Below are 12,827 nucleotides of genomic sequence, written 5' to 3' on the forward strand. Positions count from 1 at the left end.
CTATTTTAACAATCAGGATTGTAGGTTTTCATACCCCTTGTTTAGCAGGTTACATTTAACACAATGGTGTTATGACTAACACATGACCTACTCTTAATAGTTTGTATAGTAGTAGTGGTCACCTACCTTCCCAAGTGGTCACCTGTGCAGGAGCAACCACTCAGACACGTTGACGATCCAGGGGTGACGAGATAAAATACCAAAGCGATACGTAATGCAACATAAAATGCGTCCATATTCCGGCAGGAGCCACTGAGATAGGCCCGTGAGGACGGGACATGGGCTGTGTAGCAGAAAGCCTATTACCTTAATCTTCCTTGACGTAACAGTTAAGACACAAAGTGACATGTGAGACAAACATAGGTGAGGTGTTTATTTATAGCAATCGTTAACTTTGTCAAATCTCACGAAGAGCACAAAAAACACTCTCCGTAAATGTTCAATCAAGATACTGTGTCTCCATACTGCAGTTCTTCTTTCAGGTATGACCCCCTCAACCGATTTGCATCAGATTCATTTAATGTATTTGTCCCCCACCAAAGCGGAGGCATTGACATGACAGGAGGGCCGCCTGCATTAAGTGGGCCGCAGCCCTTTGGGCTTAGCAGCAGAGAGAGGGAGGGCTGCACAGTGACAGAGGGACAGATGTCTGGAGAGGCCTGTAATCTGCCCTCAATAATCTCAACATCGGTTGCCTCTCAGGTTGGTAAATCAGCATGAAGGGGTTATGTGGAAAAGGACAACATCTACAGCACTTTGGTTTCGATCTTTAACAAAAGGATTTTCCTTTTCATTGGTGTACTTTGCCAATATTCATAAGGCAAAACGAGCAAATGTAGGCAACTCCTAGTTGAATAAAGCATACTATGATCTGTTTATAGAGAGGCATGGATACTGAAGTAGGATATCTGTCTGATACTAACCCAAATAGTTCAATAGGGTACCCAAAACCATAAGTTGATCTTATTTGGGATAACATGATCAAAATAATGACAGTTGAATGCATTTATATCTATCTAGATTTTTAAAATGTTATTAGTTTAACATTTGTATCCCTTAATAGTCTAACATATTTCCAATTACATGTTATTTAACCGACGGTTTTATCCAAAGCGACTTACATAGCATTGTAACCCATGGGTTATATTTTTGCCTGGAGAGCAATGAGGGGTTAGGTGTCTTGCTCAGGGACACAGATGAGATTCAAACCGCTAACCTTCAAACCGCTAACCTTCAAACCGCTAACCTTCAAACCGCTAACCTTCAAACCGCTAACCTTCAAACCGCTAACCTTGCGGCTCCCAGCGCATCACGACACTCCATGCGCCACCATACCAACATGTTCAACAGGTGTATGTTTACAATTTCAGTTTACGGTGTAAGCGTAGTAAGATTTAAATAACATGAATTGTGATTTGGAGTAAAGAAAATGTTGTGTAATATGTCCTGATCAAGCTGTCACATCATCTAATATTGTTTAGATTACGCTGAGATTAGCTGTGGCTATCCTCTCAGTGAATTAGCAGTTTGCTTTGTAACGTATTTTCACAGCTATATAAATGATACTTTTTATTGAGCTATTTTCAGCCATCTATTCAAAAATCAATATTTTGAGATGTAGGAAAAAGCATGGAAATAATTCTTCTATGTTTGCAGATTGTAAAGCCCTTTACGGCAAAATATTGGAATGAATTGAATTGAATCAATATAAAAATATTTATTTTTATACAGTACATTAATACATACATATATTTCAGGTCAGAATATTTAAGCATTATAAAATGGAGGACTATAGTGTATTTTAGGTTTTTTGACCCAACAGAAACCTGGCACATTAAATTCATACTGACAAAATAGACTATACACTGCTGGTTTATGATTTCCCTCAATAGTTCGACACTTACATCTGCAAAAGAAAAAGATTGGGTTTCAAACAGGTGTGTGCAATGTTTTCCTCAGCAAAACATCACCTTTAAAAGTGCATGATGAATAAAAAAACAGATTTACACGTTTACGTTACTCCACATTGTAAATACTGAAACTGTGTCACTGTGTATATGTTCCCTTCTTTGTCATCCACCAAAATAATGGTGGTTTATATTCCGACAAGGCTGTAAAATAACTTCATGCATCCAATGCTGACCGCCGTCCTCAGTCTTTCGAGTCTCTCAGCAACATCACTTCATCTATTTACATCACAGGCTGGTAAAAAAAAAAAAGAAAAGAAAGAAGTGCGTTGAGGAGTTTGTTTTGGTTTCAGCAGAAGTACTCGTTGGGTGGCACCTCAGTCCTGGCTGTGGCCTCCGAGTCAACGCTGGACCTCGCTGAGAGCAACCTGTTGGACTCGTCGGGATTTAGCCTGGTCAGATACTCTCCCTCCATCCCTTTCGCTTTGTTGCCAGGGCCCAAGGTCTCGAAGGTGACGTACGAGTCCTGGATGTCCTTGGATTGCCGCCCCAGCAGCTTTTGGCACCGTTTCTTTAGCGCCCCGCAGCACACGATCAGCGTCAGAGGCACGGCGATCACGCACGCCACCGTTATCACCACCACATTAATGAGCTTCTGGGTGCCACTGGCGCTCGCCGCCTCATCCGTCGAGAAGATCACACACTGCTCCTTTTTCGGGATGAGGCCTTTAACGCAGACACAGGCAATGTACTTTGTCTTAGGCACAAGGCCGTCAATGGTGACCCGGTTCTTTCCGGCTGCCACGTTGAGCCGACGCATGTCTCTCTCGCCAAATACAGCGTACAGGACGCTGAACTCGGTGACATTCGTGGCCGTAGGGGCTCGCCAGTTGAGAGAGACGGTGTGGTCGGTGTCGCCCATCACCTTCACCGAGCGCACCACCCTTTTCTCCGGAGCCTGCTGTAGGGACGAGGCATTGGCAGCTAAGTTGCTCAGAGCGTCCATCTCCACCGGTCTCGGGGGGGCTGGAGCCTTGCCCCTTCCCTCTGAAGCAGCATCCGAGATGCTGTAGCTTTCCACCTCATACTTCCCGGTCACGCCTTGGCTGTTGAGCGGTTTGATGATGGGCTGGTTAGCGGTGCTGGATGGAGGTACATATCTGGCAATGAGTTTCTCCTGGTACGCTGCTCTGCCAATGCCACTGGGCTTCTTCCCTCTGGTTCTCTTGGACGTCCCCCCGCCCGCTTCCTCTGACGGAAAGGAATCCGTGATCACCAAAGAGATGACGGCGTCTGCGGAGCCCACAAAGTTGGTGGCTTTGCATATATATTTCCCAGAGTCTCGGTACGCGACCGCTGGCACGCTCAGAATCGACCAAATGATGCCCTCCTTCGAAATCTCTTGCTGAACTGAAAAACAGAACAGCGGACACCCAGGTTACCACAAGGATGCATCACACTAATGTCATTCATATCCAATCCTACCACGCGTGGAGCGAGCTCGGCAGGACTCACCGGTGCCGTTCATTTTCTTTCCATCAGCGCGGCTCCAGGAAAGCTCGGGGATGGGGACTCCGACTGTGCCGCAGCGCAGCAGCACGTTGTTGCCCAGCGAGCTCCGTACACGAGCCACGGCCGTGTGCACCCGAGGGCCCTGGCATCTCTGCAGCTCGGCCTCGTTGAAGAGGACCCCCGACAAGCTCTCCGGATCAGCGCACCTCAGCCTGGTGTCGATGAGAGACACCGATGACGACGGGGATTTCTGATACTGGACCAGGTCGTACAGCCGGCAGTCGCACATCCACGGGTTGTCATGGAGACCTGCAGAAGGAGATGAGGTGCGAGAAAGTGAGCAAAAAAAAAAGAGCATCCTCACAGGAACGAGCGTCACTATTATCCGGCAGTTACTGTAAGACCAAGCGCAGGTGGCTGTGAATTCAAATACATAGAATTAGTGTGACACAATAATTAGACTAATCCCTAACTTTGTAAAAGCTGTCAAAGAAGTAGTTGCTATGCAAGGCAGCATAAAAATAATAGGTTCCAAAAATATGTCCCGGCTTGAGCCTCACCGAGAATTAGTTTGGAGGAATCTGCGTCCTGAAGCGGCTTCACGCTCAGCCACATTGTGAGAACGTCAGCGGGCACGGTGGTCAGGGAGTTGCTGGATAAGTCCAGATAGGTGAGATTCTTCATGTGCACGGTGGCATCGGCGGGGACAGCGGTGATCTTGTTGTTGTGCAGGTCGAGGAGCCTCAGGTTAGGCATATCCGTCAGAGATTCCCAGGGGAAGGAGGTGAGGGAGTTGCCATCCAGCCGGAGCTCATCCAGGTTGTAGAGACCTCGGAAGCTGTCAACACTCAGTAGATTCAGTGAATTGAAAGACATCCACAGAAACTCCAGGCTGTTGAGGTAGTGGAAGTTGTCGCTTGAAATGCGTGTGATGGCTGTCTTTTCGATGCGGAGCTTCGATGTGTCAATGGGAAAGTTTGGAGGAACCTCAGTGATCTCTGGATCATTGCAAAGTACACTCCTGCAAAAAAAAAGAAAGAAAAAATGTACTTACAATGTATTTGAATTATTTAAAATTACAAAACAAATACATTTCCTGCTTTTACATAAAAAAATGAAATAGTTAAGCATTTATTTGAGAAGAACGTAGTTATCTATTGTTCAGTAACAAGCAAAGCAGATTAAAAGGCAACCAAGTTAATCCTCCAATAAACAGAGTGACTGAACGGAGAAGCTTTTTGCAGAGAAAGAATGTAAAACATACTGAGAATACAAATTAAACAACAACATTTATTGTAGCAAATAGCCATATTTACCTTGCTTTTGAACCGTCGCTTAACTTGTGGAAGAAGCAGCTGCATTGTGCAGGACATGAACTGCTCAGCAAAGGAAGAAAAACTAAAGCCAGACCAAAAACAGCAAAATAAAGTCGACTCATTTTTTATCCCGCAAGCTACTAAACGCTACGCAGCTAGACTACAATTGAAAAAAATGCTAGCGTTTACTGCGGCATCAAACACATGGTCGTGGTGTGCAGGCTCTCGGCTCCATACTGCTCCAACTGGTCTGAATCCTCAGATAAAAAGGATAGGCAGGGATTAGTGGAGGACTTGGGTTATTTTCATTCACACGATTAGGCTATTGCTTCCCGGAAGCTGATAGGCTGCATAGTTTTTACTTTATTCCTCTGGAGAATAGTTTTCAGTATTGACTGCATAGTTATTTAGTGAACACAACTGCACAACTGCACAGCACCTAAATGAAGAGGAAGAAATCAATAAAAAATAAAAAAAATTATATGTGGAATTTCTTAAGATATATATATTAATTATTCTAGTTTTTCTTTCTAAATGATGTGAAATGTTTTACATCAAGTCGATTGCTAAATATTAGACCAACAATTAGTAACCAAAAACAGATTCATATAAAATAAAAGGGATGTGCTTAAGTTTGCTTTAACAAGTATTTAGTTATGTTATGCTGTGCTGATTTATGCAGTCTAACAAAGTCCCATAATGAGTGTAGTTTGAAGGGTAGAAATGCAGCAGCACATGACCACTGGGTGGCGGTAGAGAGTAGTTGCAGGTATTTTTTGTGTTACTCCCCTTGTTATCTGACTTCAAAACAGATAAATGACAGCAGAATGTAACCACGATGGCTTTGAATAAAAAATAGAGATCCACTTTTAAAACCATAGAAGTCAAAGAAGATCATTATCTTAATTTATTAAGATTACTAATATGCTATTATTCAACTCGTAGTTATCATTTTCCGTATCCTGCAGAACACATTTTGTGTGTGACACACTTTGTGGAGGTCAGAAGGAGTGTCGAAGTCTCTGTGTTTTTTTTCACAGGTGCAAAGGTTTAAAGACACGGCTGTCCAACAGGATTTTAAATCCTTTAATCCAGTCAACTCTCTCTCTCTTATTAATACATCTTTGTTCCATTTGTTTCAGAAAGCTTGTCACAGGCAAATTAAGGAATTCCAAAGAATACGAATGATAATAAAAACAATATCTGGCAATTGTTGTGGAAAAAAGAAAAAAATTACTTGCAAATTACAGTACAAACTACAGTCCATAAGTAAAGTCATTGGTTTTCACTTGGTACTTTTACAGGAATTAATTTATTAATTTAAATTTAACATTTATATCACTTTTTCATCTTGTTCTTGATCTTGAAAGTGTTCAACAGTAAAACCTTTGTTTTATTGCAGAACAAGCAGATTATGATTGTGTAATTAAGTATTAGCCAATGCATCACTGTGTAAACACTGCAAGGGTGCAGGCGCTATATAAAAAAATGTATCACAGACACGGTATTAAGGTCGGTTTTAGTTGTGTGTTTTATTCCTATAATATTTATATGTTGCTAGCCTCCCACTAAGTCTATATTAGATGAGAAGTTCAATTAGATCCTTATTTCTTTCATTGAGCTACAGCTCCATGGTGCTGACTTTGTTTTGTTTGGTGCAACGTCTATCAATAATTGTTTTGCACAGTGTTTTCTTTCAGATTTAGCTTATAGTATGACGGTGGAACCAGGACTCTGATAACGGCATTTGGTGGCGTAGAGTCCCTAAAAAAACAATACAAACAGCGATTTCAATTTATACCAGTTGTTAAATCCACTCACATTTTCAGTGATGATTTCTGCTGCGAGCTTTCACTGGGAACATTATGGGCCGTTTGAGAAAAGGGTATTATACGTCTATTGGGACACATCATTACTTCATAGTTAATGAGTTTGTGGTAATCTGTCGGCAGATTAGTGGTGCAATCAGATTCGGCACAAATGTAACATTTTTAAATGTTTAGGCTGCAGCCCTCTTCTCTTAAGGATATTTGTGAGTAAAGGAATGCATTTCTGATGATTTCAGAGACCTTTATTTGACCTTTCTCACCTAAAGGAAACATTAGGAGGTGGAGTCCAAGTGAACAATAGGACATTGTGTAGGCCCTTTTCTTCACATGCGTACTTCAAGATCCAAGGAAGGTTTCAGTTTGTTTACAATGGTTTTTTTTTTTACGTACATAAGACAAAGCTGAACGTGGATCTGCGTGTATACACATACAGTTCATTTACGCAATTCAATTTGAAGTTGTGTATTCACAATTTTGGGATTTTAACAAAAACATACCCCAAGGTCCCATTTGCTTCATTTTTCTATCAATTCAATGTTATGAATAAAGGCTAAAAATCCCATATTTGACAAGTGACAGACATAAAACATACAAGTTATGTTTGCAAATGCATTTAAATTTACAGCGGCGGATGTTATCAATCCATCATGGCCTTTTTATTTCATAAAAAGAACAAAAATACAGTAATAATCTAAAGTGGACAGGAAGCTGTTACTCTTGGAGAAAAACCACATTTCCCATGTCTCCACGTGGTCCTTATCACCCACTGCAACAGAAACCCCGCCAGTGGGAGTCAGAAGACTCGACGTATCCAAACAGGGTCCACAACTTTACCGCAGCAGCAACAATCTGAACAAAGGGCAAACTTTGCATTGACGAGTTGTTGCAGTCGCAGGGGGCTCGAGGAGCAGTGCGCTCGTTAGGACATTCTTTGGGGGATTTTTAAAAAAAAGGGGGGGCGGGGGGGGTACTCAGATTAGTGTCTTTGTGCCGTTTCACGTGAAAGCGCCTTTATAAGGCGGCCTTTTTGTGCGCAACGAGAAGAGGACTTGATCGTGGGCAAAAGGGTGTGAAAGTTTGTGCATTTTATTTTTTTTAAACATGGCAGCGTTTGCGTTACCGGAGGGATTCACGGAGTTTGACATGTTTACATTCGGCTCTGCGCTTCTGGTGGGGGGTGAGTGGACACCGAGAGCACCGGAAGACACGTTCCTGCTGCACTTAAAGAGACAGTTCATTCTGCTGAAAAAAGCGTCTTAAAATAATTGAAGAAAACCAAACATGCATCTGCTTTTTTGTCATTGTGATGTGATTTGCAACTGCAGATCCATTCAGAAAATGAAATGGACATTTTCTCTCCTCTCTTTCTTTCAGGCCTGATTGGCTTCTTCCTCAATGCCATCAGCATCGTGTCTTTCCTTAGGGTGAAGGAGATGTGGAATCCCAGCAACTTCTTTGTGTTCAACCTGGCTGTGGCCGACATCTGTTTGAACATGAATGGCCTCACAGCGGCCTATGCAAGCTACCTCAGGTATCAAACGCCGAGGCTTTAAAGATGAGACGCGTTCCTCCCCCCCGAGGCCCGTTTTTACACCACGTTGGGGTTTTAAACGTTTCTTATGGCAATAAAAACAATGGCTTAGTGTTCTGTGTCAGCCAAGTGGGTTGCACAAGATAAATAAGCCTTCGGGTTCATAATCCCCATCCGGGGCGTTCTGAGAAGAGCATGTCGCTCTTTGGTTGAAATGCTCACGGCTCATCTTTAAATGCGGCCCACAAGTATGAGGGGTTGTGGGTAAGACTTACTTGGTCACATGCTAGGAAATTAAGAAATCAGTGAGTTAATCTAAGTCAGCTGTGCTGTTTTTTTGTAACCGCTGTGTTATCAGAAAGGTCATTGCAATGCTTTTAACAGCTTAACGCAGGACCCATAGATATGTAACAATGAGGTTTTAAGCAGCATTCCTCTACATGTAAGAATATAACTACATTCTTTTTTCTAGATATTGGCCTTTTGGTCAAGATGGATGCACCTATCATGCGTTTCAGGGCATGGTGGCGGTACTGGCCTCCATCAGCTTCATGGGCGTCATCGCGTGGGACAGATATCACCAGTACTGCACCAGTGAGTAAAACATTTCACAACAACTGTATCAGTTTAATATAAAAACTTAAACAAGATAATCACAGCTAATTTTTAGTTTTACACAAACAAAGTGAAAGGTATTGAAGATATTTGTAAAAACGAATTAGAGGCAAATCATTGATGCCGTCATAGTGACTCTATTTATATAAGTACTGTATAACACTGTGACAGTCAGTACTATACAATATACAAAGTTTTATAAATTGTGCAACAGGGAAAACGGAATGCCTTTGATCCGGTTGCACCTTCTTTTGTTTTTGCAGCAGAAATAGCAGAGTAGAGAGTTCATCTTGCATGTCATGTAACTATATTTTAAACAAACAATATGTCAAAAGTCAACTCTCAACCCAATATTTGTCTTCACTCTGAAGGACAGAAGCTCTTCTGGAGCACTACTTTGACGATGAGCGCCATCATCTGGATCCTTTCCATCTTCTGGGCTGCTGTTCCCCTCATGGGATGGGGCGTCTATGACTTTGAGCCTATGAGGACGTGCTGCACGCTGGACTACACCAGAGGGGACAGGTACAATCATATGACTATAGCAAAGCTGGAATGTTATTTACATACACAATTCATATCTGTATGTCTGTATGTTTTTTCAGACAAAATAGCATGCGCATTAAGTAAGGAATGCAGTTTTCAGGTTTTTAACACATTACATCATACTTTCCTATTAATCTCTTTTCAACAGGGACTATGTGACCTACATGCTGACTCTGGTGTTCCTTTATCTGATGTTCCCAGCGCTCACCATGTGGTCATGTTATGATGCCATCCACAAACACTTTAAGAAGATCCATCTCCACAGGGTAAATATGCAAACAGACTTGTTTAAGTAAGCTGCTCCTGTAGCAGAAAGGGTCTGGTGTGCTTGGACAAACAGACACACGTGTCTTCTGGGGTTGAGTGTGTTCTCTGGCATGTCAAATAAAAGGAGGATACCATCTTAGTCAAAGACTAAATGGCATGTACGGCTAACGTGAAAAAAATAAGCTTGAGATTAGAGCAATAGTTTGATATTTTGGGAAATGCAATCCTTTGGCCTCTTGCACAGAGATATTGATACCTGAAGCCAATGAACTTAGTTTAGCAACAAGACGGGAAACTGGCCACCCTCTGCAGTCCATGAGTCATTTCTGTAGTAACACAATGAACTTTGTTTCCCAGTTCAACACCAGTACGCCCCTGAGGGTATTGCTGATGTGTTGGGGCCCCTACGTCATCATGTGTATCTACGCCTGCTTTGAGAACGTGAAGGTTGTATCTCCAAAGCTTAGAATGGTGAGCATTTATTTAGTTTTATTCAATATACCAGAAGTACAGTCAAAGGTGAGAAAAAGGAAGAAAGTAAGTCTCAGTTTAAAGGATAATTTGTAGTTTATTGAATCTGGCTCAAATGCCGACTTTGACTGCTCATGTTTGTTGTAGCGATGTCAATGTGTTTTTCTACCATCAATTACCTGAAAAGAAAATGTGAACCTAGTTGTAATAAACTCAAACTAGCCTTTAGAACCAAGCACTTACATGATGAAAATCCTTGTTGGTGCTCGCAGTTGCTTCCAGTTGTTGCAAAGACAAATCCCATCTTCAACGCCCTCCTCTACTCGTTTGGGAATGAGTTCTACCGCGGCGGCGTGTGGCACTTCCTCACCGGGCAGAAGATGGTTGATCCGGTTGTCAAGAAGTCAAAATAAAAGGAAACTACTTATGTCATCATCAGATCCTCCTTTGCTTGGATGTTGTAAACATCAATGAGCCCTTCAGATGTCTGTACAGCTGGTATATATTGTGGACCTGAGCTAAAACTCATCACATTCTCTACATTTGGAGCCTCCTGCTGGATATGTCTTCAGCCATTTTCTGTGTTCAAATCACAGGATCATTTCTACATTTGTCGTAAAGCTGCAATGCTTGTTCGTCTGTGCCGCACCACTTACAATAAACCCATTGTGCTGCTTCTCTGCCACTGAATGCTGCATCTACTGTAACTTGTTGTTCATGAATTAATGATTAATTAATTAACTAAGATTTCTACAATCATTCAAACATGCCCTCTCCTGACACAGGTGTCTTGACCATTTACTAAGCATTATGCTTGAGGCAATGCAAACTAATTTCAAGGTAGGTGAGGTTTTAAATGGTATAAACTGATAAACAGGTAGATTGGGCGGTAGATACCAAATTGCCTTACCATACTCAGTGTGATATTGTAGTATTAAGGAGTTGAAATTGTGCAGAAAAAAAATAATTCACAGCCCTCTCTGCTGAAACAATTTTCAGAGTGACTTTGCATATGCGATTCAATTCATTTTATTTTGTATAGCCCAAAATCGCAAATTACAAATTTGCCTCAGAGGGCTTTACAGTCTGTACACATGCAACATCCTCTTTCCCGAAACCCTCACATCGGCACAGGAAAAACTCCCCAAAATATGAAAAAACCCTTCAATGGGGAAAAAAGGGAAGAAACCTTAGGGAGAACGTCAGAGGAGGAATCCCTCTCCCGGGATGGACAGACTGCAATGGATGCCATGTGTACAGAATCAACATTGTTAAAAATGTACAATACATTGAAATCCTCTAACAGAAATGATACAAGTAATTGCAAGTAGCAGAACAGGTGTACGGCAGGACCACTGCAGGGACAACCACCATCCACAGAGGCTTCTGTGGGGAGGGAGAGCAGAAAGATGTTGGTTTATGATGACAGTAATATGAATCATATTTAAAGTAATGGTGATGGCAGCAGCAGGTGTCAGCAGAGCCATGAGCCAGGAGTCAGAACCGGGGTCCGCGGTGCGCACAATGACAAAGACAATGGTAATACCAACATTCAAAAGTTTGGTTCTTTACTACCTATTTCCATGGATTCCATCTTTTCCATTATTTATTTCAGAAGCATTATTTGAGTCACAATAAAAGCAAGTGTCAGCGAGGGCACATAAAAATAAAAAAACTACAGCACTTTGATCAAATGGCTGCTGAAAACCTTCACCATAGAAACAAGCCTTTGACACACTGATCTCAGAGCCAACTGACATTGTTGCTGGACAGGTATCAGCAGGTGAAATCCTCTCACTGTCGGAAGCAGCCAACGCGGAGGAGGAGTCGGCCCTAATGAGCAACATTTACGCAGGTTCAGAGCCATCCAGTGCTCCTGTTGTCTCCCTGAATTAGTAAAAGAATAACATTTATTTCACAAGTTTCACAGCCTTGGATTATCGGCGTGGAGAGTCCATGATACATTTTCTAATTAAGTCACTTAAAAGGATCAATGATAGGATAGAATGCTCAATATATATACTGTATATATAGATATAGATATAAAAACACTGACCAATACTCACCTTAAAGTCAATCATTTTAGTTTTTATCAGCCATGACTCAAGAACTAGAGGGTGTATCACTTGAACAGACAATTGTGGTCCCCCCAACGTTGACGTACTAGTTGTGATGAGGTCCAGATTGACTTTAAAGGGTGTATTGTTAAATGTCACAACAGTTAGCATGCTAACAGGCTAGTCTAAACAGATAGAAAACATTTTACCTGCTTTTTATATTTAAAACACGGAACTCACAGGACTGTTTCGTGGAAACCTGAATGTATATCTCATGACCTTCGTTATAGTAATGTATGCTCTTTTCCTGAATGCTGATTTGAGAAAGAAAAAAGAACTGACTCCTAGAGCAATAAGCTGACTCAAGGAGCCTTAGTGTCCTTGCAGGACCCCAATTAAGCTCTTTTCAGTAGCAGGTATTACACGTCAGGCTCAATCATGCACTCCCTCAATAACTGTGTTGCTCCTCGTCCGTTTGGGCTGAACGGGGTTGTACCCAGGAATGACTCCAAAAGATTAGCATTGAGTTCTTGGGAATAGCCGCCCCATTGATTGACTTCTGATTAAAGGACAAGTGTTTGAGGACCGGCGATCTAAATCTGTCCGAGCTGTAGACAGAAGCAATAGAAATAGCAACAAGCTCCCAGTAAGAACAACTTATCTGAGAGAGAGATAAAGTCTCCTTGAGCTTTCTTAAGACACATTGTGCATGGTGCTAAATCTGTCAACAACCATTATTATTTAGTCGAGTCAGGATTTAGATTACCATCCACCCA

At 42.0% G+C, this 12,827-nt stretch overlaps 2 protein-coding genes across 2 annotated transcripts; one reads left to right on the forward strand and one right to left on the reverse strand.

Annotated features, from left to right (window-relative positions):
• Positions 1–1,702: 1,702 nt before the first annotated feature.
• On the reverse strand, positions 1,703–4,943 carry lrit1b (leucine-rich repeat, immunoglobulin-like and transmembrane domains 1b). The gene is made up of 4 exons (XM_037463948.2): positions 4,736–4,943; positions 3,980–4,440; positions 3,423–3,728; positions 1,703–3,317 (listed from the first exon to the last, which is right to left on the reverse strand). Exons 1-4 carry the CDS (start codon positions 4,855–4,857, stop codon positions 2,257–2,259), a joined length of 1,950 nt encoding a protein of 649 aa, XP_037319845.2. The 5' UTR covers positions 4,858–4,943; the 3' UTR covers positions 1,703–2,256.
• Positions 4,944–7,339: 2,396 nt separating this feature from the next.
• On the forward strand, positions 7,340–10,710 carry rgrb (retinal G protein coupled receptor b). The gene is made up of 7 exons (XM_037464621.2): positions 7,340–7,741; positions 7,939–8,095; positions 8,568–8,689; positions 9,082–9,235; positions 9,405–9,522; positions 9,881–9,994; positions 10,267–10,710. The coding sequence occupies exons 1-7, from the start codon at positions 7,666–7,668 to the stop codon at positions 10,405–10,407; spliced, it is 882 nt and encodes a 293-aa protein (XP_037320518.2). The 5' UTR covers positions 7,340–7,665; the 3' UTR covers positions 10,408–10,710.
• The last annotated feature ends 2,117 nt before the right edge of the window (positions 10,711–12,827 follow it).

Source organism: Pungitius pungitius, chromosome 21 (genome assembly GCF_949316345.1).
Source record: "Pungitius pungitius chromosome 21, fPunPun2.1, whole genome shotgun sequence".
Lineage (NCBI taxonomy): Eukaryota > Metazoa > Chordata > Actinopteri > Perciformes > Gasterosteidae > Pungitius > Pungitius pungitius.

Bases quoted from the DNA above. Each gene is read 5' to 3' on its own strand.
- lrit1b (XM_037463948.2), bottom strand. From the start codon at position 4,857: ATGAGTCGACTTTATTTTGCTGTTTTTGGTCTGGCTTTAGTTTTTCTT. The intron at 4,441-4,735 runs GTAAATATGGCT...TTTTTTTTGCAG, and splicing joins AGCGACGGTTCAAAAGCAAG to GAGTGTACTTTGCAATGATC. The intron at 3,318-3,422 runs GTGAGTCCTGCC...TCTGTTTTTCAG, and splicing joins AAAGAAAATGAACGGCACCG to TTCAGCAAGAGATTTCGAAG.
- rgrb (XM_037464621.2), top strand. From the start codon at position 7,666: ATGGCAGCGTTTGCGTTACCGGAGGGATTCACGGAGTTTGACATGTTT. The intron at 7,742-7,938 runs GTGAGTGGACAC...TCTTTCTTTCAG, and splicing joins CTCTGCGCTTCTGGTGGGGG to GCCTGATTGGCTTCTTCCTC. The intron at 9,236-9,404 runs GTACAATCATAT...TCTTTTCAACAG, and splicing joins GACTACACCAGAGGGGACAG to GGACTATGTGACCTACATGC.